Here is a 24,908-nt window from a genome sequence, read left to right as displayed (position 1 = left end):
TGCTGTAATATATTCCCCTTAGGGGATGGGGCCACTCTGGGAAGAGCATCTGCATGCTTGCATGCAGAAGGTTCCAAGTTCCCTTTCTGGTATCTCCAGATAGGGCTGGGAGAGGCTCCAACCTGTAACCTTGGAGAAGCCTCTGCCAGTCTGGTTAGACCATAGATGGACCAATGGCCTGACTCAGTATAAGGCCTCTTCCTATGACCCTATGTCCCTACCACTGCATCACTGGATACAACAGGGGTATTATAAATTGATGTTATAAATAAAGGGAGACAGTGGCCTCCAGTTTGGCTATCAGAACCTCAGGAGTTGGCCACTGGCTCTTAGCCAGTTGACCAATCTCTGACACCAGCCCTGGCCCCCAATTCAGTCTCTGGTATCTCCAAGAAGGGCTGAGAAAGACTCCTGTCTGAAACCCTGCAGAGATGATGCCAGTCAAAGTAGACAGTCCTGAGCAAGATAGATCAATGGTCTGACTCAGGATGAGACAACTTCATGAGTCCAGACACATGTAGCTAGAGAAGAAAGGAGCAGGAAGTTTACTCCCATTGCAGCAGGATCCAAAGGGAAGATTTAATTAAGGTCTGAACCTAAAATATGAATCTCCCAGGCACTAGGCTTCTGCTCATTGTTCAGGAAAAGCTGCCAGAATGGGACAAAGAATTGTACCCACCCACACAGTGACTGACCAATCACTACTGAGCCATTTTTGGAAGGGCGGTATTAATTAATTAAAACATATGAGAGTAAGAGTCTGAGCTGGTGACAACCCAACTAGGGAAATGAACTATTAAGAGGTTTACATCTTCATGCTAATTAAATTAAATTAAATCTTCATGCTAATGAGGGCTGCATTGGAGAACTATTTCTGTTCAGCAACAATGCTGATCAGCATCTATCTCTATATATATTTCTCTAAGGTGTACCCATTGCTAATCCCATGTGTGGCAGCTCTCGTGAGAATCTGAGAGTGAGCTGCTGGCAGGGGGAGAGGAAAACAGCGGAAGCAGACAGGCTTGAGGACGAGGGGCCAAATTAGACAGCGGGGGGGGGGACAAGTGGCAGGGGTGGCAGGTGGGTGGGAGAAAACAGTGGCAGAGGGTGGGGGGGAGAAAATGGTGGGGGGGCAGGCAGGGAAAGAAAATGGTGGTGTGGCTGAGAACAGAGGGGAAACCAACAGGGAGGGGGGAAGGAGGGGGGAGAACTAGAGGCACAGATGCTCTATGCCCGGCCCAGCTAGAAACATTTCAGGAAAGAAACTCAGGTGGACCTATATTGAGTCAATGACAATAGGCCTGCTTTTGTTGTGCAGACACATTTTTGTTTTAGAGGGGAAAGGAGGTTTATACTCAAAGCGATAAGGGTGCACCAAATGGATCCTGTCCCTCTACAGGTGCTACATCTGGCTTCAGCCATGGTCTGAGATGCTTTACATTGTACATTACTTTGCTTTTAGGCACTTGTAGTGAAGAATGAGACTAATGCCAATGAAACAAATAAAGACTATATTGGTGCAGCAGTTTGTATACTCAGTCCCGAGTCTTTCACTTATTGATACAGCAAGCTGTAGGAGAGGAATATGAATTATTCTAGCAATGGAAATGCAATACTAGGCTATTGTTAGAATCACTCTTCTGTTCTGCAGAACTTGTAGGACAGCTGAGTTGTCATATACCTGTTGGGAGAAGGGTGTTTGTGTTGTGGTGGGCGGGGGTGGGTGGGAAGAGGATGAATAATTCATAGGTTTCCTACAAAACAACATCTGTTTTTAATAATTCATGCTATTTTATCAGCAGTAAGTGGCGGTGAGATAGGCAAAAACTTCAACAAGTATAACAAATCATAGCCTCTAGCTCTCATTAGTGCAGACTCCCACTGAACATTATGACCCAAATCTGCTTTTAAATTACATTTTTGGGACAATTAGTCAGAAGTCAACTTGTTAACAAACAAACTGGGACAGTTCTATGCGGTGAGCCATAAATGGGTGTGTCTGTTTTGCTATTTTTGCAGCTGCATTGCTTCTGGTCGTGAACAAGGGAGGCCAAAGAGCCATGCAGAACACTATTACTTCGATGTCCTGGAAATCCTGTCAGCCCTTCATGTTTGAAGTTTAATTGGGCACTGCCTACACTTCCAAGCCTGCTGCTGCCGCTTCACATTGCAAACCTGCATTTGCTGTGAACATATTGGCTGCATTCAGAAGCAACACAAAACTGGAGTTGAAGGGACCTCCAGTTGAAATGTGTGCACAATACATCCAAATGTGTGCGGCCACAGATTGGACTGAAACTCTATCCATAATTTTCCCTCCCCAGACTCCGATTTGTACCTTCAGTTTCTCCATGGTTACAGGCAGGAGTCTCTCCCAGCCCTATCTGAAGACACCTGGCAGAGAACTTAGCACCTGTTTGATGGAAATACTTTCTATATGGGGGTAGGAACATAGGGAGCTGTCTTATACCAAGTCAGACCCTTGGACCACCTAGCTCAGTATTGGCTACACTGACTGGCAGTGTCTTCTCCAAGGTTACAGGCAGGAGTGTCTCTCTCAGCCCTATCTGGAGATACTAGGGAGGGGACCTGGGACCTTCTGCATGTAAGCATTCAGGTGCTCTTCTATTGACCTACAATTCTATTCCCTAAGGGGAATATCTCAGTGTTCACATGTAGTCTCCCATTCAAATGCAAACCAAGGTGGAACCTGCTTAGCAAAGGGGACCATTCATGCTTTCTATATGAGGAGATTTGCACAGGTTCAAAATGCAACTTTACTCAGCCTCTACACACTCCCTCAGGCTCAGGCTTTGGCCTTCGTTCCCAGCACGAATTCACCCCTCTGTTCTTCTGAGGCAGCTCAGGGTTCTGTGCAGTTTTTACAAGACCACCTGCCAGCTGTCTCTTCCTTTCTGAGAACCAGCCCATGCTGCCATTTGTCAGAAAAGCAGCAATCCGTTCTTCTCCAAAAGCAAGAATTGTCCAGCAGGTGGTGCTGCAAAAACCATGAAGACTCAAATCTGCTTTCGAACAGAGCATGAATTCATGCTGAGAGGGAAGGCAGAAGCCTGAAGGAGTGTGTGGAAGTGGAGTAAACTCACACTTGGGACTTCTGGAAAATAATCTTGTTGTTGCCCTCTGGAAGAATGGAAGAACCCTTTGGAGAGACTGAGGCCACCCTCAGAGCACTCATAAGAAAAGCCCTGGATAATACCCAAGGCCCATCTAGTCTGACATCCTGTTTCACGCAGTGACCAACTAGGTACATTAGGGAAACACATGTGGGGCGGGGCGGGGGTGTGTGAAGAGGGCAAAACCCCTCTCTTGTTGGTGTTCAGATGCCCCTAGCATGTAGTGTTCAGGGGCATGCCGCTTCTGAACTCCATCCTTTCTTTCCTGATCAGGCCTCTCTCCCACACCACCACTTTCAGGCACAAAGTTCTACCATCCTGCGCACTGGTGTAGCTGCTGACATATAAGACAGTTGGTCATGTTATGTCCTCTCAAAAAGGCCAAACCCAAGATGTGATCATCAGACTGTATCACCACCATACTGGGTATACTTTTTTGAAGGGTCCCTTCTGTGCCTTTCGACAGAGAAGCAAAAAAATACCTGATAAAACGATGTATTTGGTCTCTTCTAAAAAAACAACAACAACACAACCCTCCTCCACCCACACATAGGCAGAAAAGTGATGAAAGACTCTGCTGAAATGTTGACAGCAATGTTGCTAGAGCTGTGTTTATTCTGCCTGGCTTCCAGGAGCCTCCCTGTTTGCAGTTGCATCTCCAGGCTTGGAGATTGTACTTTGGATAAGCTCAGGAGCTTCACAGTTTATGATACACATGGAGACAGGCCACATAGTTGGCAATGGGCTAGTTGCCCCTAGATTTGGCTACAAACACAGCAAATTGGAATGGGGACCAAGATGCATGCCCCCTCCCGATACTGGGGACCCCAGCTAAGTAGATTTGAGAGTTAACTGTTATCCAAGGCCATTCTAAACTCAAGAGTGAACTGCCTTAACTCCCCTCATCCTCTTGCAAGAGATAACAACACACTAACGAGCCGATTGTGCCAAGCAAGAAGCAAAGTAGACACGGTAGTGAAGCAATGGTCTCCCCATCACAAAGAAGATGAGTCAGTGATGTAGACCTAGAGGTATATCTATTTAAATTCTTGATAGGATTACTGGAGAGCCTGTCCAGGCATAGATACTCTTTTGCACACCTGCATACTCTGATTTTTATCACAATCAGCCTTGCACATAGAAGACCATTCCCACATTGGAAAGAGCGACCAGACACAATGTATTCCATGCAGTTCCATCCTGGCACTTCTAATCAGACAAGTAGGGCAGTAGGAATGTGCCCCCAAGGCATGTTTCAGGATATACAGGTGAAACTCGGAAAATTAGAATATCGTGCAAAAGTCCATTAATTTCAGTAATGCAAATTAAAAGGTGAAACTGATATATGAGACAGACGCATTACATGCAAAGCGAGATAAGTCAAGCCTTAATTTGTTATAATTGTGATGATCATGGCGTACAGCTCATGAAAACCCCAAATCCACAATCTCAGAAAATTAGAATATTACATGGAACCAAGAAGACAAGGATTGAAGAATAGAACAATATCGGACCTCTGAAAAGTATAAGCATGCATATGTATTCAGTACTTGGTTTGGGCCCCTTTTGCAGCAATTACTGCCTCAATGCAGCGTGGCATGGATGCTATCAGCCTGTGGCACTGATGAGATATTATGGAAGACCAGGATGCTTCATTAGCGGCATTCAGCAATTCTGCATTGTTTGGTCTCATGTCTCTCATCCTTCTCTTGGCAATGCCCCATAGATTCTCTATGGGGTCAGGTCAGGTGAGTTTGCTGGCCAATCAAGCACAGTACACTGTACACTTTTCAGAGGTCCGATATTGTTCTATTCTTCAATCCTTGTTTTCTTGGTTCCATCTAATATTCTAATTTTCTGAGATTGTGGATTTGGGGTTTTCATGAGCTGTACGCCATGATCATCACAATTATAACAAATTAAGGCTTGACTTATCTCGCTTTGCATGTAATGCATCTGTCTCATATATCAGTTTCACCTTTTAATTTGCATTACTGAAATTAATGGACTTTTGCACGATATTCTAATTTTCCGAGTTTCACCTGTAAGTATCCCCACTTCCATGAACCTGTCAGTGTGCTTCCTTGTATACTCCATGTGCTGTACTTGGGACTCCTTTGAGCACTCCTCATGCTCTCTCGCAATCCACAAAGAGCTTGAAATCACTAGAAGCTTGGGTGATCTGCTGTACTCCTGCCATTGCAACTGGGGGTGTCCAGTTTTTTGTGCCACTTTCCAGACCGGTCCTTTTACTGATCCATCCAGCTTGCCTAGCTGCCACAGGAAGTTGGCCCCAAGGAGGTACCCTTCTCGTGGGCACCTCTCCCTCTACTAATCCCTGCAACCCTCCTGCTTCCAATCACACAGTCTCGGAGGATGAGATTCAGCAGTCCTCCCCGGAGTTCTGAGGTCCCATTGTCCAGAACAGGTGAAGGTGGCCGTTTGCCCGGCAACTAGGCTCAAACTATCTCTTTCATAAATCTAAGCTACCCCCCGCCTATCTCTCTCGCAAGCCTCTTTCTCTTGCCCACCTGGGAACATACACAATTAGACTTTAAGCTAGAATGCCTCATTATAGTTGAATGTATTTTTGATAGTAATATTGCTTTAACCCCATAACTCTCTTTCTTTTGTGAAGAGAGTTACCCCTTCCTACAATAAATTCTTATTAATTTTGAAACTATAATCTTGTCTAAATCCAGTCATTACTTGAGTCCAAACGTTTGCACAAATTAAAATTGGTGGAGCTGATCCCCTTTAAGAGTTAATAACCCCACAAGTTTAGAACATTGGGGTGCTGATCAAACACCCCGGGGCAGTTGCATTAACAGTGTTAAAGAACTCTCCTCAGCTCCTCTCTGTATGGCAAAAGAAAGGAGAGGCAAGACCCCTGGCCCTTCCTCTTCCCTGTGGGAATAAGAGCCAAGTACGTTGAATGAATCATACATACGTGGTGGTGTTCAAATTCTCTATAGACCCAGCATTGGGCAGGGGGTGGGTGAGGCAAGCAGTGGGGAAAGCCCCAATCCTCACTGGGAATGTCGATAGAAGTCTGTTTTGGCCCCATTTTAGTTGAAATGAAGCCCACTGAAATGGTTCTCCCCTCAAACTTGTTGAGCAGATCCAGATTAATCCAAATTCATTTATTTCAGTGCCTTTTAATTCCTCCTTGCCTTCTTCCAAGAAACTCAGGGTGGTATACATGGTTTCCTCCCCCTTTTTATCATCATAATTCTATAAGGTAGGTTGGGCTAAGAGAGTGACTGGACCAAGATTTCATGGCCGAGTGGGGATTAGAACCAGACTCTCATAAGTCCTGGTCTGACACCATGCTGGCTCATGTTCTGCCCCATTATGAGAAAAAGTGCATAGTGCTTCTTCAAAGGAAGCAGTGCTAAACTCCATTGCTTCCCCCTGCCCCAAATCCCTTCCTTGAGCAACCACGAAACTGCTAGTGGCCGACATACTGCACAGCAATGAAATGCTTTGTAGTTAAATGTGTGCCCAGCTGCACAAGAATTGTGCAAATGCACTTGAGCAATGGATGTCCATTGGAAAAAATGGGCATCTACCTCACAACTCTGTTTGCACAATTCTTGTAGCTCATAAGAATAGCCCTGCGGGATCAGGCCCAAGGCACATCTAGTCCAGCATCCTGCTTCACACAGTGGCCCACCACATGCCTCTGGGAAGTCCATAGGCAAGAGCAGATGGCATGCCTTCTCTCCTACTGCTGCTCCCCTGCAACTGGTATGGAGAGGCATCTTGCCTCTGAGGATGGAGGTGGCCAGCCTCAGAGGCAAGAGTGCGAGAGGGCTCTCATGCAACTGCGTACACGTTTCATCAAAAAGCTGTCAGAATGTTGCACAATATGTCAGCCAATGAGGTCATTCACAAGACCAGTCCTTCCTAGGTAAGGCTGGTTGTGAAAATCGCCCGGAACAGTCCCACTCCCAGTGCTCAACCAGGCAGCCCAAGTTTTATACCTGGATTAAAAGTGAGGTAGGAGGGAGAACACATGCCCTCTTACCTTACTGCCCGATCATGTGGGCGCACAGGCTGTCAGCAACTCTGTTCAGGCTGCTGGCAGCCAGTACAACTATAGAGTCCTGGGAAAGGAGCGCCCTGGCCTCAGGAATTTTCATAATGCATTGCGCTGCTTGCACAGTGCATTGTGGGATATCTGGAGTCTGCGTGTCCTTCCCCCAGCCTCTGGATCGGTGCATCACTCGCTCATGCAGGTGTGTGAGCGGCGGCACCCACAGCCACAATGATAATTAGTGGGGAAGGTAGGTAGGACCCTGTCTTCCCTCCCTAACTGCAGTCCAAGTGGTCATATAAACGATTTTAATGTATTTTAAGAATGACACATGCACACACAGTTTCCTCTGTTTCGAGTGATGTCATTTATTCATATAATCCACAAATAATTAGGCAATACTTCAAATTCAATCTTGCTATGCAAGCAGCTTCACAAACTACCTATAATACTAAACTTCAGAAGGTAAAAAAATACCATGGGTATGAAATGCCATGGTAAATACTATTTGATATCGACGACATATGGTGTCAGAGGTGCTGGGTGCAATCCAAGGGGAACTGATCCTTTGTAAGTTCATTAAAAATAAAACGGGGGGGAAATAAGTGTGTGTCTGAGCAGAGTTAGGTTCATGGGCAATTATTGCCACTCAAAAGGGTTTACACTAAAGAAATTCCACGTGGATTGTCCCCATTCACTTCCTTAAAATAAGACATTGCTTTGCCCATGATCAACATTAACTTCTTCCCTTTCATTGACATACTCCTCACACTTCAGAGCTGTGAACTGAGCTGACAGTGCAAAGCCCCAGATCTAGTTCACTTCTGGGGAGAAAGATATTTTTTTAGGTTAATTTTTTTTTTTGCGTTCCCTTAAAGCAATCAAGAACATCCATGATAAAGTCACGTTGCATTCAAACATCTGGCAACACAAAACATTAACCTAATTCCTGCAGTTTCAAAGCACTGTGGTTCAATTTAGCTTTGACAATATGCATATGGTGGTTCTATTGAGAAGTTAGATACTCTTTAGACACTCGGCTACTTATCAGTGGCTGACATTCTGACCAAGGAAATGAGGAACCAGTGAGAGCTGTGTCCTCACAAGAGGCTGCTCTTAATGCAGCCAGAAGCTTCCCAATTTCCTCAGCACATGTACCGCTGTAGGGGAAGAGATTTTTGCTGATCTTGCCTGCCTCTGGAAGTGCTCAGTGCTTTCCAAAATTTATCCCCGAGGGCTACATAGCCTTCAGGGACATATTTTTGGAAGTCACAGGGCACTTCCAGAGGAAAGTGAGAGCAGAAAACATCATCCCTCCCCCTGCGTGTGCATGTGCTGAGGAAGTGGAAAAACGTCCTGCTGCATCTTTAGAGTCAGGATGTCAGTCTGTATATTTTTAGGTCTGTCTTAGAAGTGCTCTCAAACAGGTTCAGCAGTCAGCTTTCCACATTGTCAACTTAACCTCGCTATAAATTCTGAGCATGTTAAAAGTTATTTCCACTTTTCTATCATAAATCTCATTTTTTTCATGAAGCATGCATGGTTGCATGGGAAAACACAATCTTCACTTTTATTATATTCTGCCTGCAGTAGGCTCAAGTTACATACACGGTCTTCTAAATAATGTACAAACTCAGGGCATAATCCAGCCTAAGTCAAGCACTTTTAACCTAATTGAAGCTGGGAATTGAGTTTGAAACACATGTGTTTCAGATCAATGGGACCCAATGTCCTTAACTTTAGCTAGTTTGTGCCCACTGTAAAAAAAATAATTAGTTACCATAAAACAAAATCAGTTAAGTTAAAAGGCTTCCACAATACAATTTTTCAACTGAAATATTCCACATATACAAAAAAACCACAGCTAGAGAAATACAATTCTTTAATTAATGCTGAATTATGGGACAGGAAATATGTGGGAGGGGAAGAGTCTAAAAAAATAGAAAAAACTTCTCCGTATAGAACATCAATTTAGAATGTTTAACACTGCAAAATACTGCAATGTGAGGATTCCATTTTCATGACAAAAACCCCTCAAAAGCAGCACGTCTGAGAGGATGCCAGAGAGCGAAAGAGAAAGATGAATACTGCACCAAGAAGCATGCATACAATCGCTATGGTCATTCAATATACATTAGCGATTTATGTCTGGATGGTGGCCTAACACAAGAATGAGGCAGTGTTTTTCAAATCATACCAAGTGAACGGCTACAGGTTGATTAAGCTTTCTGAGGCAGCGAAGTGAGGGCACAGGGCCATGTTTGGATTCTGGAGCTGTTTGATGATTCGCTTGTGGAATTTCTCTCGCACACGGTTAAATTCCATGATGTCCAAGGGGTCCTCTTCAATCCAGAATTTATGGAATTCATGCATCAAATAGCCTGCATGCCAAAGTCAAAGAGTTAGGATGAAATCAAGGCGAGTTTTGCCCTCTGCTACCTTTAGAACGCCAGCCCAATTGCTACACATTCCAAATCTGAAACGGTTAGAGATGCTTCTTAGAGAGATCAAGTGGCATGCCGGATATTACAATATTCCCAAGCTCAAGCTACGGTATATAATGGTACTTTATATTAAAGTTACTAAACAACATTTTCTCGTGTGTGTGTGTGTGTGTGTTACTAGCAACTCACATGTCAGTGCCTGTTAATTTTTTTAAAAAATTAATTTTAATTTTAACCTGTTCTGATTATATATACTCTATTTATTGTTGTATAATTGTAACCTTTTTTCTTTTGTTTTGGCTTGTGACTGTAACATTAAAGAACTTGAACATGTCAGTTACTAGTACTATTACTTATATACTGCTGTTCAACAAAAGTTCTCGAAGTGGTTTTACACAGGGATGAGCATGAGCTGGCTGAGTGCTTTCTTTTTTTAACGCCAGCATTCAAGCTGGCTTGATGGGTGGGGAGGGGTACCTTTGACATGCAGGTAAGGAGCTCCTTACCTGCTCGCCCCTGCCGCTCCCCCCCGTCGCCCACTGCTGGTGCTCGTTTTAGAAACAGCCATGTGGGGCTACAGCACTGCTTCCTGCAGCCCATGGCGTTGGCATGCACATGGTTGGGGCACAAGTGCATTGGCCATATGCATGGCCAGCAATGGTCAACACAATGCTGACGGCGCAAATGGCCGGCCCAGCATGCGTCCTGGCCATATGCATGCTGATGCCCTGTGGGGCTGCAGGAAGCAGAGCTGTAGCCCCGTGTGGCTGTAATACTGCCCAAAACTTACGTCTCTGGGCAGTTTACAGCAGAATAAAAACAAAGTAAAACATTAGTTAAGACAAAAATGAAAAATTTAACACATTACAACAATTTAAATTTTTTTAAAGAATATTTTAAAACAGCATTAAACCAGTAAAACAATATTAATTTTACACAGATAAATAAATAAGGGGGTTAGAATTCATAGGAATACCTATGGGAATACAGCGATCAAGATGCGCTATGGCCAAGTAGGTGGCTGAATGTCAGCCTTCGCTTCCCTTCTCTGTTCCCAGCTGGCGCTGCCGTAACTTTTTATCTCCGCCTTCATATCTCCTCCAGTCTGTTTCAAGTTTCATCCCTCCCCAACTGCCCTCCTTCATCCTTTTTTATCTGTTTCCTTCTGTGCCATTCCTTCCCTTTGATCCTACTTAGCCAGAGCAAAAAGACACAAAAGGGTGTAGGTAGAAGAAAAGCTCAGATGTGCTGACAGTTGCTGTACCAAAAGGCAATTCAGATGATACACTAAGACAGTCTGGTGGTTCTCCTCCCAGCAGTTTACAGGCTGAATGAGAGATTTTATGGTACAGCAGCATCTCCAGGTCACCCTTGGGCTGGAGAACTGATCTTGTGGTAGTAAGCATGACTCGTCCCCTTTGCTAAGCAGGGTCTGCCCTGGTTGCATTTGAATGGGAGACTGCATGCATGAGGCACTGTAAGATATTCCCCTCGGGGGGATGGAGCTGCTCTGGGAAGGGCGGAAGGTTCCAAGGTCCCTCCCTGGCATCTCCAAGACAGGGCTGAGAGAGACTCCTGCCTGCAACCTTGGAGAAGCCAGAGCCAGTCTGGTTAGACAATACTGAGCTAGATGGACCAATGGTCTGACTCGGTAGAGGGCAGCTTTCTATGTTCCTAAGAGGCACCTTGCATGTGATGGTTCTCTACTGCCTGTGGTGGGTCATCATACCTAGCAGGGGGGAAGCAACTGCTCCTATTCAGTCCTAGCACAACATTCTTCTAGAGGCGGCTGTTTCTGGGGTCCATCTTATGTTTCTTTTTAGATTGTGAGCTCTCTGGGCATCAGGGACCATCTTCTTATTTTTCATAGTATGTAAACTGGTTTGCATTTTGTGTGGTCGAAAAGTGATATATTAAAAATCCTATATAAATAAATATGACTGGTTTTGACCTGTAAAGCCTTAAATGGTCTGGAAACTGGGTCTCCGACTGCTTGCTTGCTATGATCTTCAGTGGATCCTAGCAATCTGCAACGGGTGCCTCCACTTAACATAAGAACAGCCTTGCTGGATTGGGACCAAGGCCTATCTAGTCCAGCATCCTGTTTCCCCCAGTGGCCTGCCAGATGCCACCTTCATCTCCACAACTAGGAGATGAAGGTATGCCCCCTCTCCAGCTGTTGCTTCCCTGCAACTGGTATTCAGAGGCATTCTGCCTGAGCATGGAGGCAGCCTAGAGCCATCAAAACTAATAGCCACTGACAGACTTGTCCTCCATGAATTTATCCATGGAGGCCATCACTGTTGGAAACAGGATCTCCTCTGTAGTGGCACCTTGTCTGCAGGACCCTCCATCTACTTCTGCTAGGCACCTACCTTGCCAGCATTTAGGTGCCTGTTAGAAGTGTCCTATTCTTTTTGCTCAGGCTGCTAATAGTAATTGATCAACTGAGTCATACTGTTCTACACTGTTTCCTGCTGTGCAGTGTTTGTGGCGGGTGGGTGGTTATTTATCTATGTTCTGAATGTTTTGCTGTTTTCAATAATGATATTGTTTTCAAGGATGAGTTGGGGACCAGATGGTCAGAAGGCAGCATGCAAATATTTTAGTTTGCACCTTACACAAAATCTAAAGTTTGAATTTCTGGCAGGGGAGTGAAAGGTTTTTTCCTAATTGCTACAAGTGCCCCAACCCTATCTTATTACCACGCGCAAAGGGGGCATGGCCTCGAGCTAGTGAGCGCTTCTGTATCATTTCAGGCAGCGCTTGCTGCCTGAAAAGGATAGGCAAGCACTCACTCGGGGCTCCTGGTAACCCAGGTAGGGTAGGTGGGTGTCGTTCGGGGCTCTTCCAGAGTCCAAGCCACGCGCCCCGGACTTTGGCGGCTCCTACCACTGGCGGCCCGGGTTGTCTGAACCAATTCGCACAATGGTGGCTACGCCTCTGGTTCTTGCATATGGGATTGCTCTATACTTCAGAGGCCTCTAGCCCACAATGGAAAGAAGCAAATGATTCCCACCTCCCTCAGTTTCTCAGGTCCTTTTTGAAACACCATGGCTGAGATTCTCACTGACAAAACTTGGAAAACCAGAAATTGCAGACTATTAGGATCAACTTCAAAAGCCGCTTTGTAAAAACAAAAACAAAAAATTGTGTGGGAGGAAAAGCTGTGATAAAGTCACAGCATCCAGCTTCAGTTTTGCAAGCCAATCCTCAAATGCATAGGCTGAGAGATGAAGCGTTTCCTAAATAATTCACCAAACGACTCAAGAGAAGCTGAGAGGGAGACCTAGAAAGAAATTGTTTGCCCACTGGCGCCTGTATTCCTTTAAACAGCTTTTGTACAAATCCCCAAACCACTTTTTGAACTCGAGGGAGTTTTAAAGAAACTTTAAAGAGAGCTGGTCTTGTGGTAGCAAGCATGACTTGTCCCCTTAGCTAAGCAGGGTCCACCCTAGTTGCATATGAATGGGAGACTACATGTGTGAGCACTGTAAGATATTCCCCTTAGAGGATGGAGACGCTCTGGGAAGAGCATCTAGGTTCCAAGTTCCCTCTCTATTATTTCCAAGATAGGGCTGAGAGAGATTCCTGACTGCAACTTTGGAGAAGCCGTGGCCAGTCTGTGTAGACAATACTGAGTGAGCGAGATGGAACAATGGTCTGATTCAGTATATGGCAGCTTCCTGTCTTCCTAAACTTGAGATTTTCTGGGGGCAGCTTCTGATGTAGTAGAATTCTTTTTAAAACTCCCGAACTGGGATGTTTACAAAGAATGCTTGCATGCACACACGCCTCTGGATAGTGGCTATACTTGGGAATCTCAGAGACCATCCACAATATTAATAACATGTCCAAGAGAAGAAATGAAAATACAAAATTAACTCTCCACAATGCATGATTACTCTTCCAACAATTTCCCCAGTAGCTGCAGAACAGAATGTCCAATACTGCCAGAGACAGAGTGACAGCGAGCTATACATAGGGAAAGGGAACATTTTGTTTCTGGAAGGTACCTTATTAACAGTTATATCTTTCTGTTTTTACAAAGCTTTTGTGATCCATTTTGAAATAGTACATCATCCCTAAACATCACTAGAGATTTAGAGATCGAGGGAACAGCAGTCCAATTTACTACATTGCTTGGAGCACCAGAAATGCTGCTTCTGTGCAGAGAACAGGGGCTCAGTTTCACACGGGAAAGCATCATGAAAGCCAAAGGGAATGGACGGATGAAAACACAGGCAGAGTTTGACCTAATAATTGCAAGGCCAAATTAGTGCAGCTTTCATTCTTTCCCCTAGAATGAGAGCTCACTATGCACTGCAATTCAGACACACCGCCTGGGGGCATTTTTCCTAAACAATCTAAAATGTGTGACTTTAAAATTTTGTTCCTCAGCTGCACTCAGCTAGTGGTGACTGAAGAACACGTTATGCAGCCATGCGGGGGGAAATACTACAAGGGAGTTATTGCATGTGATGTACTTGTGGAATGGGATGCTACCGAAAATAAAAAAGGCAAGGCGGCTTAAAACTGGTGTGAAATTTGCCCAGGAGAGTTGGAACTAAATCCAGAGGAGTAGCTGTGTTAGTCTGCTGCATAAAAAACAGTGCGTTGGCTTGTGGTGCTGGAAAGGTGGATTCAGAGGCAATGTGGAGTCAGGATTAAATCCTGGCTTCACACAAATGATCCACACCTCAGGAGCTTGTGCCCCACCTTTCAGAAGAATTCTACTTCTGATTCTGGTTAAGAACAAGTCAGGATCACTCACTGCATTCGCCCTAGTCACATATTACATTCAACAATGTTTTTCCTTAAATGTTCTATGTATTTGTACAAGGATGGTGTGTATGCAGGAACAGATCTGTATACAGGTACAATCATTCACATGTTATGTTGAATAGAGATGCAGCAGTATACAGCCTATCTGCACTATGTATTTGAGGAAGCTGTACCCAGTTTCACTTTTAAAATGAACGCAGGTATAGTCACTCACACAAAAACACGTATCTGTGTTGTATATGCATACAACATAATGCCTAAAGAGAGCTATTGAAACCAAGTGATCCTGGCCTGTTCTAATCAAGTTCCAAGTTTATTCTGGAACTCTGGTTAGAATAAGCCAGGATCACTTGAGTCAGACATAATGAACAATCCTAGTTAACCAGCAATGAGAGAATTCTCCAAATCTCATGCATGAAGGGCGGGAGGAGCACATATTCTTAAGACTTGGAAACATAATGTGAATTAATTCTGACTCTACATTATATATTAAAAAAATCAAATTGTGTTTCATTGCTACAAAGGTGTGTGTATATGATATAACCATTCTCAAACTGTCCTCATGAGATAGGTTGTTCAGTGTCCCAGTTCACAAATAATTAGCAGCCTGTTTCCAACATTCCTTTTGTTTTGGCAAATAAACTGATTAATCCCCCTACCCCTTCTGAACTAGCCAGGTTGAGATTTTTATTTTTTTACATGTTGCCTGTCAGTAAAAAATATGTGCAGCATGACTTACAGGTTAACACAATAAAATACAACAGAAAAAAATACAAATAAAAGAGAAGCAGATATAAACAACATAAAAAGAATAATACAAGGACTGAAAGAACAGCGAATGGAATACGCTGGGGAAATAAGAGTAGGAAATACTAGAACTAGTAGCACTTTTGTTAGTTGCACAAAACAGAATGGTGCCACCTGGTGGATGAGGTTTGACACCGGCAAACCGGAAAACAAATCTGAAGAGAAGAAATTGGGCAAGGTCTCTCAGATGCTTTTAGAATGATCATAGATTCACAAAGGATATGATAGAGCACACAATAGAGACAAAAACTACATTATTACACACACACACACACACACACACACACACACACACACACACACACCCCTACCTTTCAACAACAAAAAATTCTTAAAGTGGTTTACATAGAAATATATCTAATGAACACTGAAAGTTGTTCTTTTAAAGTTGTCTGTGTGGTCTGTGGCCACTTCATACATGTCAGTTTCCTACATGGAGCTAATCCTTGAGTTTTGTCCTAATGGAAAGCAATAGTGCGGCTTCTGAGTTGCAGGTGGATGTGGAGGGTGAATTTTGAAAACCTCCACTTCCCCCAGAAATTCTCCGTTGCACCCAAAAATATGTCCCTGAGGGCCATGTGACTGTGAGCCTCGGGGACATATTTTCTCATGGTACAGAGCACTTACAAGGTGAGGGGAGTGTGTCACTGAAATCCACACTCACAACCAAAAACATCAAGACATGCATGCATACTTACAGAATGTCTGCTGGAAATGGGATAACGTTGGAGCTTCTGGAGCAACGTTGTAGAAGTGTGTTTTCAGGGCACCGCTGACAAGCAGGTTATATGCAAGGTCAGTTATGTTAATGCCAACGATTGCAAAAGAATAGCTGCAAGAAGTGAAACATGGAGATTAAACCATGTAGAAGACAGTAAAGTCAATGAAAAAGACACACTGAGAAAATATGTGGTGTAGTTTGCTCCCTAAAAGCAATGCTAACCACCGGCAGCCTTCTCTGTTAATCTGTTTCCTTCATTAAAAATAAAATATTAAAATGTTTTTACAGCCTCACCTCACTTGAAAAATACATGACCCAAACAAGGAACCAATGCATCATTTAAAGAAGTGACAACTATTTCCTGGTTCATTTGAAAGAACACAGTTTTATGAGTGTTCAAACCTGCCTCCTACCTCCTTCCATTTCAGTAGCATTAATGCAAACAATTTACTGGGACTCTAAAAGGTTATCATAGGCAGTAACTAAGAGTGCAGGCATGAAAGGGGTAACTGGTAGCTAATTATGCAGGAAGAATTAAGGATGTCTCAAGGGCCAGTTGATTTTATAGCTTTCAACCAACAAATCCGATGTTGGGTGAAGAAGTCAGCTGTGTGTCCTGCCCTCCTATTTACACTCAGGAGTTCTACACACTTTTACTTTTTTTATTCGGTAAGGTTGTGGTAGTGGCAAAGGGGAAGGGGAAGGGGGGAAGAGACAGATTTGCAGCTAACAGTAAATGCTCACCTAAGGGCATGAATTACAAAAAGTAGCAGAAATCTTATCAGGCTACATAGGAAGCTGTCTTATACTGAGTGAGAAGGTCCGAGGATCAATCCCTGGCACCCCACAGGTACGGCTGGGAAAGATTCCTGCCCCAAACCCTGGAGAACTGTTGCTGGTCAGTGGAGAAAATACTGTGCTAGATGGACCAAAGGTCTGACTCAGTAGAAGGCAATGTTGATCCTATGGAGTTGGCCCAGCAATCACATAAGGGAATCCCTTCCCTTCCACATGGATGGAGTCCATGCAACACCAAGCTAGCTAGAAAACTGCAGGCACGCTGATCTGGCAATTTTGGTGGGCACCCTGAACCCCTTGCCAGATCTATCCCAAATGGCATTGGGGGAACCCAGGTCCCCAGTGTTTGGGGGGGGGTGTTCCCCAGACCTCCCCCACCTCACCTCTTGCGTCTCTGCCACTGTGAGAAACCTTCTCCACCCTGGAGAAACCTTAAATGTAAAAAAAAAATGCCGTGCAACCACAGGTGCCGCAACGGTCTGGGCCCGAATCCTTTGGGGGTGTAACGACGCCTGTCTGCCACTGCAAACCATTGTTGCTTGATTCTAGTGACAGAGAGCAGAGCTAGAAGAATCAAGCAACTTGATATACACGACAATAATTTCAAAGAATAAAAAAGCAAGCCTTTAGAACTCCAGGGGAAATATGGTAAGTAAACAATCAAGTAAAATTATCAACTTGTAAGGTGAGTCAGCACTATAATGAGATTTCTGCTTGAAAACTTACACTCACCCAATTGCTTTATCGAACTTTTTCTTCTCCCACTCGGCCTTGCTGACTTTGCTGAAAAATTAAATCAAGATGTTGCTGTACAAATGCAAACCACCATCTCTGTAATCAAGAACTACTGAGAAAACGTTGATCTACTTGGAAGCGCTTTCATAGAACTTTGGTGATGGGAGGTTTTGTTTTTGTTTTTTTGCATGGCCTTTTCAACCCAAATACAAAACTTTTGACATCGGTTTAACCAGCTTGTTTTATACCACAGCCACTATGCCAAACTCTAAAATGTGACTTTGGTATTCTTATTTGGTCTAAAATGTGACTTTGGTATTCTTTCTGTCTAAGTTCATTTGTTCTCTATGCATTTATAAAAAGAAGGGGGCAATCCTGTTATGTCATAGGGGTGTGCACAAAACTGGTTTGCCCGGTTCAAGTCTGAACTGGACTTGAACCGAACTGGGCATGTTCAATTTTGTGGCTTGCATTCAAGCCAGTTTGTGTGTGTGTGTGTTTCTAAACTTCTTTTAAAAATTCTAACTCACCACTGCAGCACTGTGCGTCTGGCAGCCTCAGGGGGTGCTGGTGTGGCCGCGGAGGGGAGCTCTCCTTAGTCTCTCTCTCCCCCACCAGCCTCCCCCCTATTCCTGCAAGGGCAATTTTGGGCTGTTTTTGGGCCAATCCAGGCCTTTTCCTGGTGGCAGTGGTCATTTTGGAGGTCACTGTGCATGCTCCCTGGCCATTTGCATGGCCTGGGTCATGACTCAGCCACACAAATTGCTAGGGAGCATGTGCAGCGGCCTGCCCTTGCAGGACCGGGGGGAAGCAAAGGGGGGAGTGGAAACTAATCCCCCCCACGCAGACCACTAGATCCACGGCGATGAGTAGAAATTAAAATTCACAAACTGGCCCCGAGCTGGCCGGGGAGGGTTCGGCTTGAGGTCGAGCCAAACTGAGCCCAGACCAGTTCAATTGTGACCTTGAGCCAGTTCACACATCTCTATTATTCCATGGAGAGGAGAATCAGAGAGAAGCTCCATATTTTTTTCAGTTCTGAAAAAGCTTGACTATAGCCTTTGGTATTCTGTAAGACAGCTGTGACATAAATCACTTGAAACAAGCCTGAGAAACAAACAATCCCTCTGCAGCAAGGAGATAAGAACAAGTGCATAATTTGCTTTTGTGTGGAAGTTTGTAGGTGTTTGACAGCTAATTCACACAAGGCTTGGCAAAGATGTCCTATTATTATTATTATTATTATTATTATTATTATTATTATTATTATTATTATTATTTAGATTTCTATACCGCCCTTCCAAAAATGGCTCAGGGCGGTTTACACAGAGATATAATAAGTAACTAAGATGTATCCCTGTCCCCTAAGGGCTCACAATCTAAAAAGAAACACAAGATAGACACCAGCAACAGTCACTGGAGGTACTGTGCTGGGGAGGGATGGGGCCAGTTACTCTCCCCCTGCTAAATAAAGAGAATCACCATGCTCAAAGGTGCCTCTTTGCCAAGTCCTATGTCCAGGGTTCTCAAACCTTGGTCCTCAGATGGACTACAGTTCCCATGATTATCATCACAATGGTCTTTGGCCACTGTAGTGGGGATGATGGGAGTCATAGTCCAACAACATTTGAGGACCCAAGTTTGAGAACCCCTGTCCCAAGTGCAAAAAATAAACCTTGGAGTCATGTTTGTCCTCCCACCACATGTAGAGAGAACCCACGTGATCTAAAGCTCACATGTGTATGTTTGAATATGTTCAAGTCCCATCTGTGCAGAAGAAAAGGGGCAGACAGACTGTACTGCATTGCACCTACACAAATGTGACCTGCATGTGTATGTTGACTTTGCTCATACATCGTACATGGGATGGGAGTGGACACGAGCCAAAGGCTTCCTCTTAGACATCACTGCATATAGGATACGAATGTTGGGTAGGCGTCTAAACCCACCTCTAGGTAGCTCAGTTTAAACCAGTACGTCATCCTGAATTACACCCACACCACTTTCAGTGAACCAAGACTTCAGCGAACTTCAGTGAACCGTTAATGAACTTCAGTGAACCTTCACTGAACCAGTGAACTTTCATTGAACTTCAGCCTTCAGTGAACCAAGGAACCATTTTATATTTCAAGCTCCTAAATTTTCTCTTTGAATGGCAATTGCAACATAATTTTTTCCACATTTACTTTAAATACTTTTTTAAAAATGTAGATAAAGGCAGATTAAGCAGTTGATGTTATAAAGACATAAGAACAGCACTGCTGGATCAGGTCTAAAGCCTTATTTAGTCCAGCAACCTGTTTCCCAGAGTGGCCCACCAGGTGCCTCTGAGAAGCCCACAGGCAAGAGGTGAGGGCATGCCCTCTCTCCTGCTGTTGCTCCCCTGCAACTGGTATTCAGAAGCATGCCTCTAAGCCTGGAGGTGGCCTATAGCTGCCAGACTAGTAGCCCTTGATAGATCTGTTCTCCATGAATATGTCCAAGCCCCTTTTAAAGCCATCCAAGCTAGTGGCCATCACCACATCCCATTGCAGAGAATTACACAGGTTAATTACACACAATGTGAAAAAGTACTTCCTTTTGTGAGTCCTGGTCTTCAGTTTCATTTCCTGACCTTCAGTTTCATGGGATGACCCCATGGCTGCTACATTTACTCAAGAGCTTTTGGTGAGGAACTTTGTCAAAAGGTTTTTGGAAGTCTAAGTATACTGTGTCAACTGGATCACCTTTATTTACATGCCTGTTGACACTCTCAAACAACTCCAAAAGGTAAGAGAGGCAAGACTTCTCATTGCAGAAGCCATGTTAGTTCTCCTTCAGCAGGACCTGTTCTTCTATAGCTTAACAAGTTTATCCTTGAGAAGGTTTTCCATCAATTTACCTGGCACAGAGTTCATTATTCACCATCTTTGGTGCAAAATGATGAAATAACTTAGAAAGAATCCACTCTCATTTCCCACCGAAGAATCTACTCTCAGAACACCACACACATTGAAAACAATGAAATCCAGTACCCCATGGGCCTGTGGTTTGGGGGGTAGTTGGCATCCTATATGTACTATACCACAACCTGCTCTGGGCCACCCTGGTGCCCCCAAGTGGAGTTAAGGGGCTGCTGAAATCCCTAATTCCTATTGGGGGGGGCTTAAAGACACACCAACTTCAATTTTTAAAAAAACACAAAAAAACCTCCCCTTTGCCCAATTTCTTTGAAATCTGGGTGGCAGCGTCCTTCTACCCATTGGGCACTATCCCCCACCACAACCCACTCTGGGCCACCCTGGTACCCCCTATGTGGAGTTCTAACTAAGGCTGCTGAAATCCCCATTATTCCCTACGGAGAAAAGCTTAAAGACACGTGAACTTCAAACAATTGTTAAAAATCATCCCTTTGCCCAATTCCTTTGAAATCTGGGTGGTAGCTTCTGTGCACCCATTGGGCACTGCCACCCACCACAACCTGCTCTGGGCCACCCTTGTGCCCTCCACATGGAGCTGGAAATCCCCATTATTCCACATAGGGGGAAAACTTAAAGATGTGTGAACTTCATTTTTTTTTAAAAAAAATCACCCCTTTGCCCAATTTCCTTGAAATTTGGGTGGTAATTTCCACCCATTGGGAAATAGCACCCACCCCACTCTTTCCCCCCCTGAACCCCCCTTTTTTGCCCCAAATCAATTCAGATTTGGAAAATCCGGGTACAAAACAAATCTGGGATGATTCGGGGGTGGGGCAGATTCGAACCCAAAACAAATTGGGGTGATTCGGTTTGGGTACCAATCCAATCAAAAAAATTGATTCATGTACATCCCTACTACCTAGCAGCCTAAATTTGACTTTTAGGACCTCTTAATTACATTTCCCAACATTGTTGGTGCCAACATGCACCACAACAGCTGATTCCTCTCCAGCACTGCCTAAAAACACATCTAGTTTCTGCATGATGTCCACAACCTTCGCACCAGGCAGGCAAGTCACTATTTGGTTTATACATGGGTCACAAACCCATCGCTCTATGCTCCCAACGATAAAATCACCCACTACTGGGACGCCCCAGTAGAGTATCTTCTGTGAGAGAGGATATGGGTGCATCACCCAAGGAACGGGTCCATTCTAAGGGAACGTTCCCCTCTTCCTCAGACTGTTGTCCTCCATCCCTGAGATCTTCATTCTCCATATTTCCTACCTCAATTATCTAAAAAAATAAAGAGGAATTTGAGCTCTACACAGACATGTGGCCATGATGTCAGACGCAGGGGTGTGGCTGGGGCACCAGATGTGGCCCCTGAGCATAGCAGCCCGGGTTCTTTAAACACCCCCATGCAATGGTGGCTCTGTCCCTGCCTGGGACCTTCTGCATACACAGCACACCTTCTGCCATTGAAATCAGGTGCTCCTAAAGCACTTAAGTCAAAGCCCAGATGTCAACTCCGATCATCCTCTGCACAGTGGCTAAAGACAGTCCAACCACATCTGGGGACCCAAGTTTGAGAACCCCTCTGACTTAAGACTTGGACAGAACTTAGGCATCATCCATGTAAGACTGTGGCCCTTACCCTTAATCACCAAGGGCCCAGATTTCCTGTGGTTACTTCTTCTAATTTCTACATGGAGCTTTCTGCCTAGCAAAGCTGTTGGGAAGGGGAAGTGAAGCTTACCACAAATGGCACAGATAAGTTAAAACAGACCTCCCCGTCATAACTTGCAAGCAAGCAAGAAAAATGTGAGTAAATACATCTTGGCACTGCATCAATGAATCTCTCCAAGTCACTGCCACATACTTAATAGGGCCTAAAAGGGTTGCATATTTATATGGATTATACAAAACTATAGGAAGCAGTTGTGCTTTGGGGCATAAATCTGCCACTAAATACTTGAGGCAGCAAGAAAGCCTCTCTAAGAACAAATCATTTAATAAGTGCTTGTCAGGGGTTATCCCTGGGCAATTGGGTTGTCACTTAAGCCCTCTTCAGACGTTCAAATAAAAGCGCTGTAGGCAAGTACGACGTCTAAAATGGGGCTAGAAGTCCCAGCCCAGCCCTGTCAATCACTCCCTTGCAGGTGCTGCTCATGGGTACACGGGCATTCGCCTGAAGAGACAAATGACATATTTGTGAATGAGGGTGTTTCCATGTTCCGGAGGCTTGGGCGCATCAGTTTGCAGACAAAAGCTGGTGTATCTGTGAGCGGTGCCTGCAAGGGGGTGAGTGACGGGGGCCGAGGCGGGACTTCCAGCCCCATCTTGGACACTGTGTACAGTGCTATTAGTTGAACATCTGCGGAGGGCTTTAGTCCTATAGCATGTCCTCCTTTCCCTCTGCCTCCCCAAACTATGTCCCTGAGGGTCCCCCAATCCTTATAGATATGATTTCAGGAGCTACAATGGAAAGCGGTGGTGGTGGGAATCTTGCCCACTCCCTGCCCCAGCATGATGGAAAGCCCTGGCATGTCAGTGCAGGGTTAGTCTGGATGTTGGCCAGGGTGTCTCCGAGCATATGCTCAGCCTAATGCAAATTTTTGTCAGAACTGAAATCTTAGTTCTTCCATTCAAAAATCCACTCCTGATTCCAACCCCACCTCTTAGTTTCAGCAGCCAAACATGAGGTGTGGGGAAAGTCTTTTTGTTGTTTATTAAACAATTTGAAGGGAAAAAACTTTTGCTTATCTGTTACAAACTCTATTACCTATTACAAAACATCCAGACATCTACCAGTAGATCGTGAACCACCTCTTGCCTCCTGTTTCCAAATTTCTCCAGAACGTTGTGATTCAAGGAATCTATGCCACTTTTCTATCTTTGGAGCTGGATATGGGGTGGGGAGAAAAAGATGTCACCCAGGGTGTTTGAACTGAATTCTTGAATCAAAGAAGACATTGACTTCTTTTGCCTGAAGATATGGTAGGCAGCAGTCAAGAGACTTTGGCAGAACTGCAGATAAGGTTAATGGAGCAAAAATCCAAATGAATTCCTTATGGTGCCTTATTCCTTTTAAAGGAATTCAGACACTATCTAAATGAAACAGTGGCAGAATTGTTTACATTACTTTTCTGGAGCTCTTTTGTGTGCTTTCCTCATTATTATTATTATTTTACATTTTATATCCCGCTCTTCCTCCAAGGAGCCCAGAGCGGTGTACTACATACTTAAGTTTCTCCTCACAACAACCTTGTGAAGTAGGTTAGGCTGAGAGAGAAGTGACTGGCCCAGAGTCACCCAGCAAGTCTCATGGCTGAATGGGGGTTTGAACTCGGGTCTCCCCGGTCCTAGTCCAGAGCTCTAGCCACTACACCACGCTGGCTCTCATTTTTTATTTAAATCAGTTTTAGTTTAAGATACAAAATTTGTCCTTCCAGTTCTGTAGGGCCCTATTGATTTAACAAACTGCTTTGTAATTCACTATGAAGAACAATGGAGGAATAAACACAGCACTCCATCATTATAAACCATAAACATGCCATTGATCACAAAATCTTTCATATCCATCCAATTCCCCTGAAATGTTGTACACATTGACTAGGGGACAAGAACATCACCCCTCCAAATTCAATGCACATTCACTGAAAAATGGCTGAGCTACTTGGTTTAAAATATAGCTTAAATTTACTTTGGAAATTTGTTATTTAAAGGTTTACACACAATGCAAACACAACAAAGAATACCTTAGCTCCTCTTTAGTGACTTCCCTTCATTGTGAAAGATGGAAAAAAAGTAAAGAAAGGAAAAACAAATAAGTAGCTTTTAAAAGAAAACAATATAACATGAAGTGAATGTATTAAGCAGTAAATAAATATGTAGAATATGAGGAATCAAGCCATTGTTTCTTTCTAGCTGAAGTGTTAAAAGTTCAAGGGTATCTTGCATATTAACAGTTAAAGGGCTGCAAAAATGTTACTTAAAGGTTTTAATTTATTAGAAACTGTCATTATTTCCAGCTTTCAAGTATTACCTGTATTTTGGTTGAATGGAGTCAGAAAGGATCTGCTGAGCTGCAGCACTATCACATTCAGCAAAGTATCTGGAAAGAGAAAAAAACAAACAACACCACTTCAGCTTTTAAATGACACAGAATTAAATACTATTGTAAAGAGGAACAGGTTATGCTTAAAACAGAATATGTCTCCTTGTTCTCCACTTTAAACTCCTGCTTCTCAGAAAGCTCAAACACAACAGAAATCAAACGTTCATATAGTATAGATATTTTGATAATGCCCTAAATAATCTAAACATTGTTTCAGTGGATGGCTTTGCACAACTGCTGGTGAGTCTGTAAGTGGGGAATATGTCGGTAAAGTGTTGGCAACTGAGAAGTGCACTCCTGGTGGACATGATGTTCCAACCTGCCCCGTTGGATTCCCAACATTCTCCCAACCTCCATCAACTTCTGTAACCCAGATTTGAAGTTGGGTGAAATAATGTTAAGAGAATGTTGGGCGGAGAGTTGGG

The 24,908-nt window shown here is 44.0% G+C and overlaps 1 protein-coding gene across 7 annotated transcripts in view; it reads right to left on the bottom strand.

Moving 5' to 3' along the window:
- Positions 1–7,516: 7,516 nt before the first annotated feature.
- The window catches only part of ELMOD1 (ELMO domain containing 1), a 74,572-nt gene continuing 57,180 nt past the window's right edge, over positions 7,517–24,908 (bottom strand). For 6 of the 7 annotated variants that reach the window (XM_053308665.1, XM_053308666.1, XM_053308663.1 and 3 more), the window contains 5 exons: positions 24,412–24,480; positions 24,125–24,148; positions 17,461–17,511; positions 15,908–16,041; positions 7,517–9,554 (listed from right to left, as the gene is read on the bottom strand). In XM_053308665.1, the coding sequence (XP_053164640.1) occupies positions 9,382–9,554; positions 15,908–16,041; positions 17,461–17,511; positions 24,125–24,148; positions 24,412–24,480 (451 nt within the window). In that variant the 3' untranslated portion in view covers positions 7,517–9,381. The remainder of the gene's footprint in view (positions 9,555–15,907; positions 16,042–17,460; positions 17,512–24,124; positions 24,149–24,411; positions 24,481–24,908) is intronic. The other variant, XM_053308669.1, reaches the window with a different exon arrangement.

The sequence above is a fragment of the Hemicordylus capensis genome, chromosome 3 (assembly GCF_027244095.1).
Source record: "Hemicordylus capensis ecotype Gifberg chromosome 3, rHemCap1.1.pri, whole genome shotgun sequence".
Lineage (NCBI taxonomy): Eukaryota > Metazoa > Chordata > Lepidosauria > Squamata > Cordylidae > Hemicordylus > Hemicordylus capensis.
This window is presented reverse-complemented; position numbering and strand designations above follow the sequence as displayed.